The 20183-nt window shown below is 36.6% G+C and overlaps 1 protein-coding gene across 1 annotated transcript; it reads left to right on the forward strand.

Annotated features, from left to right (window-relative positions):
* Window positions 1–1906: 1906 nt before the first annotated feature.
* Window positions 1907–20183, forward strand: LOC135466394 (ethanolamine-phosphate cytidylyltransferase-like). Its single transcript, XM_064743845.1, has 15 exons — window positions 1907–2073; window positions 4022–4064; window positions 4624–4669; window positions 6155–6240; window positions 6855–6930; window positions 8416–8482; window positions 9659–9706; window positions 9870–9948; window positions 11815–11995; window positions 13551–13627; window positions 14187–14264; window positions 14781–14846; window positions 15420–15485; window positions 15949–16037; window positions 16950–20183. The coding sequence occupies exons 1-15, from the start codon at window positions 1985–1987 to the stop codon at window positions 17041–17043; spliced, it is 1185 nt and encodes a 394-aa protein (XP_064599915.1). The 5' UTR covers window positions 1907–1984; the 3' UTR covers window positions 17044–20183.

The raw sequence follows: 20183 nt of genomic DNA on the forward strand, positions 1-20183 counted from the left end.
CAGTGCATGCTCTGGGATGCACAATATATCTGTAACAGTTCATTGCTTTATTAGAAGCTTTGCATCAATAATTTACACATTCATAGTAATTGTACCAAACAGGAGCAGTATAGCTTAGGGTGTTGTCATTTGTGTGTCAATGACCCTTTCTCATAAACACCATCGTAACAGATTCTCTGCTTCACACAGGCAACCACGTGGCCAAAATGGCAATAAATGTTTCTCCCATTATCCATTACTACTGGCCAGGTCAGGAGCTATTAATTTAGGCTGTAGACAAGATCTCATCCTCGCAATAGGTAGCTAAAGTGAGTCAGGGATGAACTGGTACGGTACTGTACAATGATCTGTTAAATTTGCATAGACATTAGCTCACTCACCCCAGGACATGCAGGAAGACCAATAACCAATGTAACACATAGCATTTTTGGAATACTACTACAAATCAAAGTAGAACTACTGGAAAATAGTGACTTGAGGATGACCGGACTACATGGGGTTGAGTTTCAAACTTTGGGTCAAATCCAACTACACTTTCATCCAAGACTGCATGCTACGATGTTACCTGTGGCCAAGGATGGCCCCTAGGCCAACCTAAGAGGAACACTCCATTTCAAATCCTAAAATGCTGTTAGCTGCCTAATGCCAAATATGTTGAGGTACAGCAGGCCACTTTCAGCATAAGTTATCAAAAAGAAGTCCATATATTGCGGCCTATGGCAACTGCATCAGTTTTTAACAAGGAGTGATTGACATTACATTGGTCTATGGCTGGACAAAATTTAGCCAAACCTAAAACTGAGTCTATAACATTGGAGCAATCTTGAATCATTAACCACCTATCTCTATTCGCATAATGCTGACACTCACCCTTTGTCTTGTCATCTTTGAAATTGAGTTGGAGAAATTTTCTGCACAGTTTCCTAAAAAATAAGAGGAGTAAAACTGAGCGTTAGTAACAGATACCCTGTGCAATGTTACTGGAAGAGTAGTTAGCCAAGCCAAACTGTAGTGTTCACACAGTGCGCCGTCAACACTTTCTGATGTATGACTGATGCCAGCACAATATTAGAAAGCGTTAACGGTGTATGACTACTGTGTGGAAACAGGCTGTTTAGTGTTATACAACTTGGCATTTCTGTATTTGTTTTACTACATCCTATCTTTTGGAATTCAGTTAATTTCAATGTTTTATTTCAAGACTGCTTGCAGTATTATACAGTATTCAGTATGGCATATATATCTTGTATTTACAACAGAAAGGTTTACCGGCTTAAAATCCGCGCCGTCATCTGCCATCTTTCCTTCTAATCTTCAAGGATAGTTATCTCCCTTGAAAAAACATAACCTCTGCGGCACACTCGTAACTTTCTTATAATAAATCTTGGACGATAACTGAGGTGTTATGCAAACCGTTAAATTTATGTTAGAAAGAAGGAGTATGAAAACATGTACACGTACAAGACGTACAATTAAAAGAACATCAGTTGTATGTAAATTTTATCAATCTCTTTGAAACTCTGAACGAAAAATGCAGATAATGATTTTGGATATTGATGTCAGCATTGAACAAGATTGTTCCAGTGTTGAACAGCATGAATTTAAATACGTTTTGTATTTATAAGAACTTGCTCATTAAATGGCTGTTTGAGGGAGATCTTTGTTGTTCTTTCGAAGGAAAGAAAACACTCCATTTACCTCTGAACTTAGAAAGTTGGCGTTTAAAGAAAAAAATGATACCGTAGCTAACCTTATTCACATTTTCCTCCTTTTGTTTTGTTAACTAGTTCGATGGAACAGCTGGCTTGCCTCATATTGATTTATTATGTCTCAGCTTGAAATAATAATATTGCAATCACGCCATGAACTCGTACCTTTATGGCAGCTCAGTGGGCGTCGACTGCCAACAACGTGTAAAGTGACGTTTGAATGAGGCAAGCACAAACTTGTATGTTGCTCCATTTAAGTTGACTGGTGAACGGTAATGTCTGTTAAGAGACAGAGTGAAATGGCTTCTCCCGTAGACCAACAGAATAAGAAGAAGAAGCAAGTTAGGGTTTGGGTGGATGGATGGTAAGTTTGCATTGATGTTTCGGTTGCGGAAACTGGCCCGTGAATGATGCGGAGAGTGAAGAACTGTTCTGACGAATTGCTTAGCTGCGGTCTGAACCCTCTGACATTATGATTATGCATGTTTGCATACCTATAAGATTATTGAGATGTCATTATTTGTTTACTTTCATCGCCCGAACATGGTATGTATAATATGCCTCGAAATGAATACGCCTGAGCCGTATCGATTCCTGGTCTTGTACTGACCCTTGCCTTCTTAGTTCTGACTTGACACACTCATATAGAATCATACTGCGATTTTGGTAACTGAGCGAAAGCTATCTATCAGAACAACAACTACATGCGCCTAGAATATAACCAGAAGCACCATAAATTTGGTGCAGGAGTGAATGCAAGTATCCTGGGCATTCATCCCTCGGCGGTGGATCACTTCTCTCCACATGGTGAAAAATCTCTTTTCCAGGCCAGTGTGAAATATCTTGCTATGTCTTCCCTACATTGGTTTCTCATAGCAAAGGTAAGTTGATTCTTTGTCAAGTCAAAACTAAAAAAACACAAAATCAGATAAAAAAAACCCCAAGAAACCCAGAAAATCATCTTCTACATTATTAATGAATCCTGGTCAGCTAGTTCTCTGCTGTCACAGTCATGCCCTGCTATTTCTAAACTATCTGTGTAGCATTCTCTGCATCATTGAATCAGTCACATACTGGCTGTAACACATGTGCAAATCTCAAAATGAACAGATTTATGTGATCAAACAAACTGTTGCAAAGGACAAGGCAAGAGAGAAAAACATATGTATGTAAATGAATTTAACAGAATGCTTGACTGCAGATATAGTGTAGATATTCTTAGTTCATTAATACTTTGTTGCTGTACAACGGGAACTAGTAGATTTGCAGTAATTACAAGGGTTTGTGGTCTTCACATTGTATGTACTCAGTTGACATGGACCGGCAGTCTATATGACATGTTATCAGTGGAACGTCATTAATGGTATAAAAACATAAGCCAAAGTGGCTGTGACAGGGGATTGGTAGTTCCCCAGCGTAGGCTGATGGTTTTCTCCAGGCTCAGCACAGTTTTCAATTTAGTGATATATTATTTATTATGACATTAAAAATCAATCAAAATAAATGAATAATGACACATGTCCAACTATACTTGATTTGCAAACGATTACACTCCATTGTGCATGGTGATTATATATATTGTTGTGATAGCAGGGAAGTAAGAAATTTGTTAAGAAAAATTAAGTTAATTATACATGGTCTTTTCCAGCTTGTTTAATAGAATAAGCCCAGCTGCTCTAATGAATTAAAAATATCTAGCTGCAACAACCAAATGCCCAGCAACTTCAAGGGTCCTGGTTATAGCTTGCATGCTTGTTTGTGTGAACCGAGCAGTCATGGCTGAGTTAGCAAGCTTGGCAGGGTCCCTTTATACTTCTTGCTTTTCCTGATACTTGTTTCATACATGGACCAAGCATGTAGCACAATTTCAGGTCTCTCAGAGCTTTTTTTTTGTTGTTGCTAGGCCTGTGGATAGGTATGAAAGAGGCCTGAATGTTTTTCTGGTTATATTTCGAAACTCTCTTGACCTGAATTGTAATGTTATTGTGCAGTGGGAGAAAGCTGAGAGGACCCTCCCAGCTCTGTAATCAATGTAGTCTTAAGGTTATTGAATTTCTATCTACATTACACTTGAATTACATGTGTATAGCCTATTTTACCTAGTGTTGCTTTCAGTTAAGATTATCTAGTATTACTGAAGACTCTTACATGAGACCAGAGAGTATTATTTATCTACCACCATTGTTATTTGACCCAGGTATAACTGTCAGTATAGGACATACTAAAACTGTAACTGTAACTGTAATGTACTGTCGAGTTGAATGTTTCTTTGATACTACAAAGACATAATTGCTTTATTTATCTCCTTGCAGTTTTGACATGGTGCATTTTGGTCATGCCAATGCGATCAGACAGGTAAAAATTTCCTTCATACACAATAAATAAACTCAATAACCTGTATCAGCAGAGCCAGGGGACGATTTCATGAAGCTCACTTAGTTAAGTTTGCCATTAACTATCATGACAACGTATGTTGTGGAGATATGAAGTGCACTGAAAGGGCAACTTAACACTAAGTATGCTTCATGAAACTGGCCCCAGGAAATATGTAATACAGTACAAGACTTTAGCAATTTTACAGGGAAACAAATGTCATGAAATATTACTTTTGATTCTCCACACAAACCTCTAAATAGCAATCAATTTTCGCAAATTGTAGTTACAATTATTAGAAATAATTAATAAAGAAGTTAACATTCAGTCCTTAAGACATGATTCAAGTGACATTCACATCATGTTAACCAAATAAAACCTCGCCTTTTTTTTTTAACTTCAAGACTGACTCTGATGAGCAGAACATTGTTATGACAGTGAAAAAAAAGAGTCATTATCAGGCTTTTTTCTCTTCAGTTAAATGCCTCTGCAAAGGGTAAAATTATTAGTTTGTATTGTATGTTTCTTTTTTCTGTGTTAGGCTAAGCAGATGGGGGATTACCTGATTGTTGGAGTACATTCTGATGGTGAGTAGTCTGGGATTACATGTACGTTTAGTGTGGGAGTAAATTCAAAGGATGAGAAGTAACAAACAGATTAGGATTCCATGAGTTGAGGAGTACATTCTGATGGTGAGTAGTCTGGGATTACATGTACGTTTAGTGTGGGAGTAAATTCAAAGGATGAGAAGTAACAAACAGATTGGGATTCCATGAGTTGAGGAGTAAATTCAGATGATGAATACTGATAAACAAATGTAGGATTAGTTGATTGAGTTAATTCAGATGGCCAGTGTGGCAAATTGATGAGGATTTCCTGTTTGCAGCTCTGGCCAGTGAACAATTTGGTCAGTGGGGGCCATGCAGGTAAAGTCTGATTTGTGCTGAGGCATTATGAACAGTTTGGCCAGTGAAGGTCATGGGGGCTATGGATGGTTTGTACTGAGACAATATGAACAATTTGGCCAGTGAAGGTCATGCAGATTAAGTAAGGTCTGTAATGAGGCATTATGAACAACTTGGTCAGCATAGGCCATACAAGTTAAGTGTGGTTTGTATTGAAGCATTGGGAACGACGTGGCTGTTGAAGGTCATGCAGGTTAAGTCTGGTTTATACTGAAGCATTATGCATAACTTGGCCAGTGAAGGTCATGCAGGTTAAGTCTGGTTTGTAGTGAGACATTGTGAATGACTTGTCCAGCGAGTTCCAAGCAGGTTAAATCTTGTTTGTACTGATGCACTGTGAACAAGTTGGCCCGTGAGGAACATGCTGGTTAAGTCTGATTTGTACTGAGGCATTGTGAACAATTTAGCCAGTGAGTTTCATGCAAGTTAAGTCTGGTTTTTACTGAGGCATTGTGATCGACGTGGCCATTGAGGACTATGCTGGTTAAGTCTGGTTTGTACCGAGACATTGTGAACAACTTGGCCAGTGAGTTTCATGCAGGTTAAGTCTGGTTTTCACTGAGGCATTGTGATTGACTTGGCTAGTGAGGACCATGCTGGTTAAGTCTGGTTTTTACTGAAGCATTGTGAACGACTTGGCCAGCGAGTTCCATGCAGGTTAGGTGTGGTTTGCACTGAGGCATTGTGAACAACTTGGCACGTGAGGTCCGTGCTGATAAAGTGTTGTTTGTACTGAGGCATTGTGAACAATTTAGCCAGCGAGCTCCATGCAAGTTAAGTCTGGTTTTTACTGAGGCATTGTGATTGACTTGGCCAGTGAGTTCCATGCAGGTTGTGGCTGTTCAAAACCAGATCGAACCAATGCCTGAAACATTTGAAGTTTACATGGAACCAAACTCAGACTGATTTTGTTGTTGTTTCAACCCAGAAATGGTATAGATGTAAATATGATTAAGGGAAACATCATTATGACACAATTAATAAATATTTGGAGTCAACATTCATTATCAAACAGTGTGAAATGTTTTGTTTGTCTTGTTATGGATACATACCTTGCATGCATGTGTTAACTGAAGATATTATACCCTTGTGCTTTTGTTTTCTCAGAGGAAGTAGCCAAACATAAGGGCCCCCCAGTGTTCACAGACAAGGAAAGATATGAAATGGTCCGAGCTATCAAATGGGTTGATGAGGTAGTTGACAAACATGATTTAGCATTTTATCTAGAATTAATTAATAACCTTCATAATGAGGAAAGTTAAAACATTGTTGTATCAGAATTTAGGTTGTGTATTTCATATAATTTCATAAACACATGCATACATATGCATCATGTAAGCTGAAGATGTATATGTCACTTATGTTTGCCACTTATTTGTTACTTTGTATTGTTAACTGTTCATGATGTGATCAGTACCACATGTCATAGTGGACAAGATCTTAAAAAACTTTAGTGTCATGCAGCTTAAATGTAGGTACATGTACCAGTGGTATATTTTTAAGAAAAGGTAACACTTTAAAGCCCTCCCTGATTCGTTTTTAGTGAAAACTATAATTAACATCTACCTACTTACCTGAGCGTGTATACGAGACACACATAATTTTTGTTTGCTTATGAATAACAGCATGAATACTGTAAATCTACATGTACCTCATGTTAATGGCCATTACTCACCAACCAAGTATCTTCCATGAGTCAAACTGCTAAAACTAGAACCACTATATTTCTAACAAGTACAGTATAATGAAAAAGAAATTATGTAAGTCAGCATGAAAACAGTTTCTTCAGGGGCTTGTTATTTTTCAGGTTGTTGAAGATGCCCCCTATGTGACAACTTTGGAAACTCTGGACAAATATAACTGTGACTTTTGTGTACATGGAGGTATAGTAAACTTATCGGTTGTCATTTTCAGTCTGTCTCTGACAGTCCTGCATGCATGTATATTCCTTTTCTACTTTCACTACACATCTAATGACTTTAGTCTGATGACTAGATGTTTATACGTGTATATGCATCAAAGTTAAGTTAATTACGATAAGTATTCAGTAATATATTTATGTCTCAGAATATTCCAGTGTCTGATGTATTTTAGCTGTCTGTGTATTTCTTCTGGGTTGATATCATTTGTATATCTTGTCATAGGTTGGTATCATACATTGTGTGTTTGTGTATCTTGATATAGGTTGGTATCATACATTGTGTGTTTGTATATCTTGGTATAGGTTGGTATCATACATTGTGTGTTTGTATATCTTGGTATAGGTTGTATCATACATTGTGTGTTTCTATATCTTGTCATAGGTCGGTATCATACATGGTGTGTTTGTATATCTTGGTATAGGTTGGTATCATACATTGTGTGTTTGTATATCTTGGTATAGGTTGTATCATACATTGTGTGTTTCTATATCTTGGTATAGGTCGGCATCATACATTGTGTGTTTGTATATCTTGGTATTAGATGATATCATCAATCACGTGTTTGTATATCTTGGTGTGGGTCTGCATCATACATTGTGTGTTTGTATATCTTTGTGTGGGCTGGTATCATACATTGTGTGTTTGTATATCTTGGTATAGGTCGGCATCATACATTGTGTGTTTGTATATCCTGGTATTAGATGATATCATCAATCACGTGTTTGTATATGTTGGTGTGGGTCTGCATCATACATTGTGTGTTTGTATATCTTGGTATAGGTTGGTATCATACATTGTGTGTTTGTATGTCTTTGTGTGGGTTGGTATCATACATTGTGTGTTTGTATATCTTTGTGTGGGCTGGTATCATACATTGTGTGTTTGTATATCTTAGTATAGGTTGGTATCATACATTGTGTGTTTGTATGTCTTTGTGTGGGTTGGTATCATACATTGTGTGTTTGTATATCTTGGTATAGGTTGGTATCATACATTGTGTGTTTGTATATCTTGGTATAGGTTGGTATCATACATTGTGTGTTTGTATATCTTGGTATAGGTTGGTATCATACATTGTGTGTTTGTATATCTTGGTATAGGTTGGTATCATACATTGTGTGTTTGTATATCTTGGTATAGGTTGGTATCATACATTGTGTGTTTGTATATCTTGGTATAGGTTGGTATCATACATTGTGTGTTTGTATATCTTGGTATAGGCTGGTATCATACATTGTGTGTTTGTATATCTTGGTATAGGTTGGTATCATACATTGTGTGTTTGTATGTCTTTGTGTGGGTTGGTATCATACATTGTGTGTTTGTATATCTTTGTGTGGGCTGGTATCATACATTGTGTGTTTGTATATCTTGGTATAGGTTGGTATCATACATTGCGTGTTGTACCACACTTGGTATTTTACTGAACATGATCTCATTTCACAGATGATATCACCACAACTGCTGATGGCACAGACACTTATCACCTTGTCAAGAAGGCAGGCAAATACAAGTAAGATATGCCTGATAATTCTGACTTTGTCACAAGCTTCTTTCTATGTTACTGTACCCACTTACTTTGTCTTAATTGCATTGCACTGTGTGTTGGTGTTGAGTTGCTAAAGGCTGAACTAGTTGTTCGAATTTTCTGAATTCTAATTACCAGTACAGATTTCTGTTGATTAATTTTATAACGCAGGGAAATTTTTGTATATTTAAAGTCTTTAACCTGGTGCTTTATTTTTTTAATAACCCTGTGGAAATATTGGAAAATGGTAAAGGTTATGGATTAAACATACATGTAGTAAGTTGTTGTTTAGTGGGATTTCTGATTTTTCAAGTCTGTTTTTATTGGGTTAAATAAATCATTATAAATTAACAAGTATAAAGTTTTTTGCATTTGTTATTGTCCGATGGCCAAGTGAACAGTTACATCTTTTTTATCATTACTTTTCTTGTCTATGCCTAAATGAATGGCACAGTAAATGCCTTGCATACATCATGTTACCCTATTTCTTCTAATTTTTGGGACATCTGCTCATCTCCGCTGATTTATATGTAATTGTAGCAGGAATGTTGAGTTTCTTTTTTCTCACCTGGATGGGCTATCTTATGAACAACATACTCATATCTTTACTTTTCCAAAAGGCTGGTAAAGAAATGTAATATTCTACCTTCAACACTACTAATAACTGTCCCTAAACTTAGAAGAATTAGGGTATGTTGTTGTAAAGGGAGGTAATCATGCACAGTAATCAACTGAGAATTGTATTTGTGCATTTGCGCCCCAGTCACGACTTAATGGTCGTTTCACCTGCATATACACATATGTACCAGTGTTTGCTAAATGTTGATCTCTTGTAGATGTAAAAACAGAGTGTATTGATTTACTGATAGTTCAGCATGGAATAATGTCTGGATCTACACCAGTGATGTGTTTAGTGTGTGGTTGAAACCCATGCCAATAACTATGATCAGCTCTGTAGCCCAGGAGGATTTTGTAGGCTACCTAGTTTGTTAATTAATACATTGTTGTGCATTGTATTAACATTAATTTAACTAAAACTTCATATAGCTACATGGATATAATTTAATTGCAACATCCACACCCGGATTACCATTTTACAAGTCACCTTTGGTCTACTTATGTACTTACTGTTGTATGTTTCTTTTTTCTTTTTTTTTTCAGAGAATGTAAAAGAACTGAGGGTGTGTCCACAACAGATTTGGTAGGCAGGTATGTCTATAGTTCGGATAAATTGAACAATTTACCTTTCCACACTCAAACCGTTTTCTCATAAACTGCCATATCCCTTGATCTATGCCACTAATCATCTCTAAGAAAAATTATAACGGAAAAGTATGTGAAGTCATTTTGATTGTTTGCCTGCGTTTTGTAGAATGTTGTTGTTGACCCGCTCCCATCACCAAATAGAGGATAAAGAAATGGACAAGCAGAGCGTGGGTGCTATTGGCCAGGTAAATATGTTCTCCTGATCTCATCATAGTGTTCAGTGCTTTATACATAGCTTCTCTGCATATAATGTCATGTAGGTCATGTTTCTTGTACTATGTCTACAAGTACAAATATTTGACTACATAACTTTACTATAAACACTGGTTTATTTACTCTGGCTGTAAATACTTAGGCTCTATGTACCTAATCTGCAAAAGCTGTTGGCCAGCTAACATTGCTCTACTAACCAGGCTGTAGTGCTCATTACTTACAAAGCTTCTTGCCGTACGCGGGAAGGTCTGGCAGCAACCTGCGGATGATCGTGGGTTTCCTCCGGACTATGCCTGGTTTTCTCCCACCATAATGTTGGCCGCCGTTGTATAAGTGAAATATCCTTGAGTACGGTGTAAAAAAACACCAATCAAATAAATAAATAAATAAATACAAAGCTTCTCTTTAGGGACAAAATTTTGTGCCATGTCTGTGCATGTGGCTTTTCACCAGCTAACATTGCTCTACTGACCAGGCTGTAGTGCACAGTACTTACAAGGCTTCTGTTTACAGACATACACATAACTATGTGCTGTTTGTGGTTCATCACCCTTTACACCTATGTATGCCTTTACACATATTGGTGCCCTTTTGTACGGTCTGTAAATTAACCTAGTTCACCAGCCTTTACACTTGTTGATGCCTTTACACCTAATTCGCCAGACTTAATGATGACTTTACACATATGGGTGCCCTTTTGTATGGTCTGTAACTTCACCAGCCTTTACACATATTGGTGCCCTTTTATTTGGTCTGTAAATTCACCAGCCTTTATACATGTTGTTGCCCTTTTTGTATTATCTGTATGTTCACTGTTCTGTACATGTATTGCTGCCCTTTTGCGTTGTATAAGATGCATGTGTGTCAGTCACAAGGGCTGGGTTCAAACCCGGCTTTTGACGGGTAATTTGTGGACTCCTTCTCCTCCACCAGTACTGTGTGCATGTCTATATGTCACACATTGGAGAGTTTCAAGGTCGTTGGTTAACTGACCACTGTGTGAGTGAACATTTTGCTGTCAAACAACATCAAATAAGGAAAATAAATTTCGAATTTTACACCTGTGTACCCAGGGGTCTGTTTCTCAAAAGGGGCTCAGGATGGTCATAGAGTTACGCCCATCTAAGTCATCAGAGTTACGTCACCGTTTCTCAAAATGAATTTACTTCCTTGACAGCTTGCAAATATTGCAGCCACAATGGGGTGTCGTAGGTCGGTAGTAATAATGAAAAACGGGCAAATATGTCAGCAAATGTGACCCACAGACACTATAATAAGCACCTGGCAAAACATTATGTATGTTTCAATAACCCTCTACAGAAAATGGACTAGGGAAGTATTAGAGCGTGTAATCGCCTTGCATTGAAGCTTATGTTTTTTTCTTTTGTCTCTGCGTCATTGAGTGTAGATTTTTTACCTTTTTTCATTAAAGAGTTCCAGTTCTTGTCCAAAACCAGGTCGCTGATAGGCGGTAGAGGTTATGCTCATCTGAGAGATTTAGGATATGTTTTGAGAAATAGACATAGCGAAAAAAGTTAGTCCGTCGTAAATACCCCACACTGTCAATAAGTTAAGATAATTTTGAGAAACAGGCCCGAGGTCTACCCAAATCCAGACGTAGACAAACATGTGTATCATGCAAATTAAAACATATATGAAAAGAAACTGTAAACATGAAACAAATCATTTGTTTCACATACATGAAGACTTTCTGCATGGAATATAACAGGCTGTTAGCATAGTTTACGTTCACCTGATACTCATTTTGCTTGTTTGTGGCTGTTTGCATGTCTGTTGCCTATAGCTTTGTACATTGAACTGCTTTGTGTCTGTGATAGCTGGTTGGCTCTGGCAGGTCATCTTTAATGTCTAACCGACAGGCCCCAAGTGCATCCAGTCCTTGGACTGGGGTCTCACAGTTCCTCGCCACCTCCAAGAAGATTATCCAGTTCTCAGAGGGGAAAGAGCCTAAGCAAGGGGACAGGATCGTGTATGTTGCAGGAGCATTTGACTGCTTTCATATCCTTTCACTGAGGACATTTTTAAGTAGATACGGGTGTAGAAGGGTTTCACAATGTTTGTTGTAAGCAACATGACATGCAGCACTTTGTATATGATCATCATCTTGCTCGTACAAAGTACAGGCATAGCTTATGTTGTACCCTGAGCGTCAATGTCGGCATCCAATAATAGAAAAAGCAGTGTGAGTGATATTTTAAAAAGTGCTGCAGGTGTTTACACACATGTAGAGCACAATAGCAAGAGGAGGATATTTCATTATTGATTGGATGTGTACATATTAAGTACTGTAAATTACTGAATCCCTGACTTAGTGTGTTGTGGGGGCCTCCGTGACTCATTTGGTTAGTGCGCTAGCGCAGCGTAATGACCCAGGAGCCTTTCACCAATGCGGTTGCTGTGAGTTCAAGTCCAGCATCATGGCTTCCTCTCCAGCCGTAAGTGGGAAGGTCTGCCAGCAACCTGCGGTTGGTCATGGGTTTCTCCCCAGCTCTGCCCACCAAAATGCTGGCCGCTGTCATATAAGTGAAATATTCTTAAATACGGCGCAAACCACCAATCAGATGAATAAATAAATTAGTGTATTGCGTATAAGAATCACCGTTAAACAAAATGTTAGGGTTGGTATCTTAAAAAGTATTGTTCGTATTGACCTGAAGTTTTACATGCATATAAAGCGCAATGGCGCCAAGGGGATGTTCCGTCAGTGATGCTCTGTAAGCATGTTAATTACTGTAAATTACCATCTTCACGATTTCAGTTCTTTATGCTTTTGAGCTTTGTGCATGAAGTTATGCGTTTATGTGTCTCATACAGGCTAGCTTTTTTGGGAGCCTTTCTACCAATTCTAAGGGATTTTTTTCTAATCTCTTAATAATGTGATTTTCTCACTATTGTTGTTCGTGTTCGGTATTTACATGTAGCTGTGTGGTGCTTTGGATTCTTTCTTGTACATATACATGATCAATTACTATACCTGCATTGTTTCAGATCTCAGTGGACTGCTTTCCTAAACTCACATCATAAATCTGTACTGTGTATATATTCCTTCATAATGTAACTTTTGAAAACTTCTTTTTCTTGAAATAATTTTGTACAAATTGTTATTTTTGGTGCATATGACAACAAGATAAAATTTTATCTTATCCTTTACTTAGGCCAGCCTGTATATAGTTTCCCTAACCAGTGTGTGTTTGAATTGCCTCATGTTAAACTACATATATGTCTTTATACTGGCAGTTGCATAAACAATTGTATTGTAGATCTGCATATTGATATTAGTTTGGCTTTTCTCACATATCTGACATATAATTCACATTGTTTCTGTGAAATCAAAATTTTTCCTGTCTATATATTTGGCCTGGTTTCATGTGTATATATTACTATATGTATATGTCAGAAAAATGTAACTTCTGAAAAATGGTACTTTGTTTAAAGAATTTAGGGGGTAACCCCTACTATGGTAACAAGACTTTAGCAATCTGAATATTAGTTGAAATGAGGAAACAATTCTTTTTGACGAGATTTGGCACAAAGTTTCCCTAACCATGCATATATTTGGGACATTTGGAGTTTTTGAAGAAGGCACACAAGGAAGGGGACTTCTTGATAGTTGGTCTGCACACAGATGTGGTGAGAATGGTTTTTATTTTATATCTATAATTCATGAACTTTCTTCAGATGTTGTGCTGAAAATCGGAAAGGAGTAAATGATAAAATAAACATAATGTTCAGTAAGACTGGAGGTATGTTGTATGATGTTGATGTCTGAACTCAACACAGTTGGGTACATTATGCCGTGTAAATGGTCCCTGAGTAGGGAAATGTGGAGATTCCCTAGCTCTGGCTGTTCATTGATCTTTGATGACAAACGGTGACCGATAACACTTGTCTTCCATTAGTGTGGTGCACATATATCTCCAGTCTCTCGTATCGGGAGATTTTACCCCTCAGATGTTTCCAGTTTCTTCCACCCATGATACTAACTGCCGTCATCCAAATGAAAAATTCTTGAGAATGGTGTTAGTAATCAATTAAACAAATAATAAAATAAATTAGTTATGCAAATAATTTATGAAATAATTATATGTACCTCAGTTTTGTCATCTTAAGTCTAGAGGTAAATAGCATAACGAAATCAAATAAATAAAGATTAAACTTCATCATGTCAGTTCTTTTGTGACATGTCCAGGTGGTGAACAGATACAAGGGCTCAAACTATCCAATAATGAACCTCAATGAGAGGCTGCTCAGTGTCCTCGCCTGTCGAGTAAGTGTACTTAATATTGATGGAAATACACATTGTTTAACATCCAAGGAAAATACACATCACTTACTACCATCTGTGGAAAATACACTTCAGTCCACCTATTTGCTGTTTATAGATCTCATCTTCGCTCTCTTCGATATGTGTTTAAAGAATATTTTCATGATGTTGGAAATTTTAAAATTTCTTAGAAATGTCAAATCTGCAGAAATCTACTACCTTTATAACAATGTGTGCCAAACACCTGCCATAGTTCCTACTGTGAACACAACATTATGTTTGATACTTAGTGCAACTGTTGTAACCAGTGTGACTTTATTCACTGAATTTTTTCATTGTTACAACAGATATTGGACTTTTTAATTTTGTTTTGTGGAGAATATTCTGAAAGGTTCTTCTGTGAATGGAAATAATTTCACTGGCAGTGGTTCATTGATATGAACAGTATTATAAATATAAACTGCTATTTAATAATAGTGACAACACTGTACATGTAATAATCCATTCATTTTGTTGCAGTATGTATCAGAGGTTGTGATTGGTGCTCCCTATGCTGTAACTGCTGATCTTATGGACCATTTCAAGGTACTATAAATCATAGAGAACACGGATACATTTAGGATTTTCTGATGGACTACTATGCCAAATTCTAAATCAAAGTCCTTTAAGTATAGGCTGGATGGTAATTGGCAAGGAATACTTGATATAGTATGAGGCGTCAGTGGAGATCAGGTACTGCATAACCTAGTATGCATTGCTCCTCCGCACAGTCTGCAGTTCTGTGTGGTTAACTTTGAATACTATATTCCACCTAAAGTTTGCTATGTAAAAATGCACTTTCAGAAGCGGTTAAAGGCCATGAATGACATTTTGGATTCAAACACTTAAGAGTTTCAGATAATAAATGAATCAGACTTCATAAGGAACTCTTAAATAAGTGCCACTAGGAGGTGGATGAATCAGTCAGAAGCAAGCAAAATGTGTGACTTAAAAATCGTTCATCTTTAGGTGAAATACAGTAGATTTATTGTGCAGTGCTTATATCATTACAATGTATGGACAGTCATGGGAACATGTAAATATTTTGAGAACTAGCTTAATTTACTTTTACACCTTACTGACCAGTCTAGGATTGTATTATGATGTTTTTTGGGTCAGGTTGACATTGTTATTCATGGCATGACTCCAATACAACCTGATGAGGATGGCTCAGATGCCTATGCTGTGAGTACACATTTTGTTGTCCTAAAACATTTATGGAGTGTAATGTTTTTTAACTATTGGCGTATCCAAACATGTAGGAGTACAACTACAAATTTCTCAGCCATCTTTTTAGAGTGTAAAAATGGTTTAAAAGATAACACTTCATCAACTCTCAGCACAATTTGACAGCTATTAATGGAAATAACTTCAGGGTTTTTAAATCGTAATTATGTTTAAATAGTATTCAGCATGAAGAATGAAAATGAGAAGAAATGTAGGTCTGTTAATTAAGCACTTTTCACCTTCTAACCATATTTATTTATCATGGTTAAATAAATATGGCATATTCATGAATATTTTTTCTGTGGTCCAGAAAAAAAAAATAACAGTATCAATCAAATAAAAATTGTTTATGTGTAGTCAGTGAAATACAGATGTACTAGAAGGCAATACAATGCATATGTAACTGTCTTGCGTTTTTCAGGAGCCTAAGAAGCGAGACAAATTCAAGACTGTTAACAGTGGAACTGATCTTACAACACACACAATGTTAGAGCGCATCATTGCTCATAGGTGAGGCGCTTTACAAAAATGGAAAATAGTTAGCAACTGATGCAATTGTTGGTTTGATTTGGATGTTCTGGAGTGGTCTGTGCACATATTGTGATAACCAACTACCAGTAGTTACATGTTAGTCTCCGTCAAGAGGCAAGATGAAGAGGGATGTGAGAGGCCGTTCATTAAGTATTTACACTTGTGTGTGTGTGTTTATTAAGCTGCTTTGTGGGGCTGGTCTAATCAGGAGTTCATGGCAGATTATATTAATTCTTTAGTACAATTTCCTTCTCAAAAAGTCTTCTCTGAGTTCATGTTTAAGTCCTACACAAAACAAAATATCACTATACTAAGTCTGTTATAAAGAATACACAGGGCTACGTAAATTGTGGCATATACTTTTTGCAATGAGACTCCCAGTTTACTTTACCTATTTAACCAAACTACTGAAGCTAGTAGAATATGGATTTTTGTCATGTGCTTCATGGATGGCTCTTGATGATGTCTTTCTTGGTATATGACCGGCCCAGATAGCACAGTTGGTAGAGCGTCCGCTTCGGGAGCGGTAGATCCAAGATCAATCCTGGGTTGAGTCACACCTAAGACTTCAAAAGAGGAAGTTGTAACTTCCTTGCTGGCGTTCAGCATGAAGGGGATAGTGCAACGACTGGTTGACCCATATCAGTAAAATGGCTCGGGCGGGGCAGCTAACTTGCCTTCGGTAAGTCGTCTCAGTGAAGCAGCGCTAGATCAAAGAGCGGTGGAAATCCGTCCTGCAACAAGGATGTACATTACATACACCCTAAGGATTCCTTTGTCCTCATATGACTGAAAAATTGTTCAGCATGGGCCGGAGGTGTATCTTGATTAATCTGTTATCTGGCTGGCTAAATCTTTAATTTTCTCACAGCTGCAGTATTTCTTTTTCAGGCTGCAATATGAAGCAAGAAATAAAAAGAAGGAGGCAAAAGAAGCTAAGATTTTTCAGGCCATGAAAGAAAAGGAAGTCTACGAGGTAGAATAATGCAGCAGTTGGAGTTTTTAAGCTGTGTTGTTGTGTCTCAGAGGAAATGCATAATGGGAAAGTGCCTGATTACATAAAGAGGAACATTATCCAGATCAGATGAAGAGTCAGTCAGACTACAGTATATCTTAACTTGAGGGAGTTGAATGGTATTTTTCACCAAAGTCATTCATGATAAGGTAATACATGAAATTTTTATCAGAGATTTACTGTAAAGATTTTAAATTTGTGGATTTTCATATTTATGCCTTTTAACATTTTTAAATACATTCAGATCAGCATGTTGTTTTAACTTTTTATTTTGCCAATTATTAATGGTTATTTAGAAGGCTATGTTTTAGGTTTGTATTTGAGTGTGGATAGAAATACAAGGCTTAACAAGGTAAAATATATAGCATCTATGCGGGAACGTCTTGAGCATTTTTTTTTTTTGTGTAAGCATGCGCGTAAGAGGGTATTTAAACCAGCCTATTTTCTCTATTAGGCTGTATGTTTTTATTCATGTGTTTTTTTTCTTATTGGTTTTAATTGAATAGCATTCAATTATTCTTTGTATTCTGTGATACACTATATGCCAAATATGAAAGACTGATTTGTACAAATGTACCAAATACATACTCGTTTTTCAGCAGCTTTTGTATCTCTCAATACAGCTTATGTTGTTATCCTGCTTTTACTGGGATTATTTGGGATAGTTGTGTACTGTAGCTGAGATCTGTATGCACAGCCATTGTAGTCTTCATCAATATGGGGAGTTTTGAATTGGAACTCTTTTGTCGTCAAAGGTGAAAACAGTCCTACTGTGTCATGTGACTTGTGAAAAATGTTAGGCAACCTTTCTTGCACAAGAATTTACTGATCACCTCTCTTGCCCTTTTCCAGGGGCACAAATGACAGTTCTTTATTTTGGGAACTTCTTAAGTTATCACACATTCACATTTTTTACTGATTCATTTTTCGTTTACTCTTAAATTACTTTTTATGACACTTTTTTCAGATGCCCAATGTTATAGTGAATGTGATCAGAAATAGTTACTTAACATTTTGGCAGGGCACGATACAGCTGGGCTTTTTCTACCTTCATCGATAAAAGAGTTAAAACATAAAACTTTTTCAAAGATAAACATAGTTACATATGTCTCTGACCTAGTTTCAGAATTATGTGATGGATCTATGTGTGCTCATTACAAGTACAGAATTAATAAGTAATTAAATTATATCAGGACTGCTTTAAAGGAAGTTGACTGGTTTTGTGTGTAACAGATAATAAGACGTGTTGATTATTGATCTAAACTTTAGGTTGTATGTGGACATAATCATTTTTTTCATCCATTCAATTCTTTGAATGCTAAGGTAAGTACAAATTACTGACTACATCTGTAATTGGCATGCGGTTGTACTTGTACGCTGATTTACAGACAGTAGTCAAATAAATAAATAAAATGTTACTGCTGTCCCTGTTTTAAGTCTTGGTTTTTGGCTAACAGTGTCATACTTTCCCCAGTTTGAACTCTGCAACACCATTTGCTCAGTCATGACAGCATGTAACTTGTGTTTGTTCAGGTTTTGACACTTGAAACATAAACTCATTTAATGAGGTCATTTGCTCTAGACTAATACAAAGGGGGTTTCAGGTTAATCAAGCTGGACAAACTTTTCTGTGAGCACCTTTCAACACACGGCCTTCTTGTCCATGCAAGCAACGAACAGCATCATGTTTATAGGTAGCTTTAGTAAGCAAAGGTTCATTCCTCAATAGGGATATTGATTTACATAATATATGATTTTAGATCAATTCTTGTTTTATGATCCTAGGCATTTAAGCTACAACCTAACAAGGTCATCAACAGTTTAGAGGCTGAAACTGAACCAGTGCAGCAGAGGCTGAAACTGAATCAGTGCAGCTGAGGTTGAAACTGAATCAGTGCAGCAGCCTTAATGTACGTGTACTACACTTTCTTTCCCCATATGTGCAAAAGTAATTTCTTTATTTTACTATTTTTTTTTTTACTATTTTTGCTATTATTTTTTTTCTTCAGTTTATAGCAAAATGCTTTGTGTAAATGTCATCTCATTTGCAAAAACAGAAATGTGGTTTGTTATTACTGTGAGCTTTTTTGTGGGGAACTTGTGCCATTTCTTTTTTGTGTTATGTGTTTGACACACCTGTTTTTGAAAACTTACTGAAAACTGGATACCGGTATGTAAAGTAATGTATTTATATACATTCACTGACAAGACTATAATTTCGTGGTCATAATTTTTTTATATTTAATCAAGGCAGCTAAATGACAAGTACAACTGTTACTATGATTTTTGTCTCTTGGTACCAAGGGCTTAGTGTTTCTTTTACTGTGTGTGTGCATTTTTTTTTTTGTTTAAGTCATCACCTTGGACCCTACAGACTAGACAAAAACAGAGTTAACTACATCAGGTCTATACATCACATGGCTTTTGATTCATCATTTTATTGAAGCTATGAAGCAGTGCAATTCAAAATAGGTATGCAAATAAGCATCATCTTGCCGTTCCTTTATGTGTACCTTACTTCTGCTCTCTTAAGTTTATAGCTATACATCTTTTACTGTTTAGTAATGGTGTAAAGTGTCAGTTTTCTTTCGAATACTTTCAACATTTTTTTTATTAGGTTACCATAGCAACCATTAGCTGTGAGATATCAGTTGGTATAACTATATGCTTTACTTGAAAGAAAACGATTTCCTGTGGGAATCATTAAACATCACATGATGTTTTTTGTGCCAAATAATGCTATTAATATTACATGAAGTTGCTTCTTTATGTGAACCCAGTAACTGTGTGTTTATGTTTAAGACATTCACTTGACAACTCTTTCCTCTAACGTTGCTTTGTGTAATAATCTATTGAAATCAAGAATATTTGATTGCCGAATTTTTATTCTTTTATAGCCGTTGGCACATTTTAAAAAAATCAAAATGTAATTAGCCTCATTTATGAACTGTAGTATAAGCTACATAAAGGGTTATTTAAGGTAATCTAAGTTGTAATATGCATGACATCAGCAACATGAAGATCTGCTCAAATTATTGTGGTATAAAAGATGTCTTTTGTTATCTTTGTTTGAGTATTAAAAAATTAAAATTATATATACACAATTTAAA

This window comes from Liolophura sinensis, chromosome 1 (assembly GCF_032854445.1).
Source record: "Liolophura sinensis isolate JHLJ2023 chromosome 1, CUHK_Ljap_v2, whole genome shotgun sequence".
Lineage (NCBI taxonomy): Eukaryota > Metazoa > Mollusca > Polyplacophora > Chitonida > Chitonidae > Liolophura > Liolophura sinensis.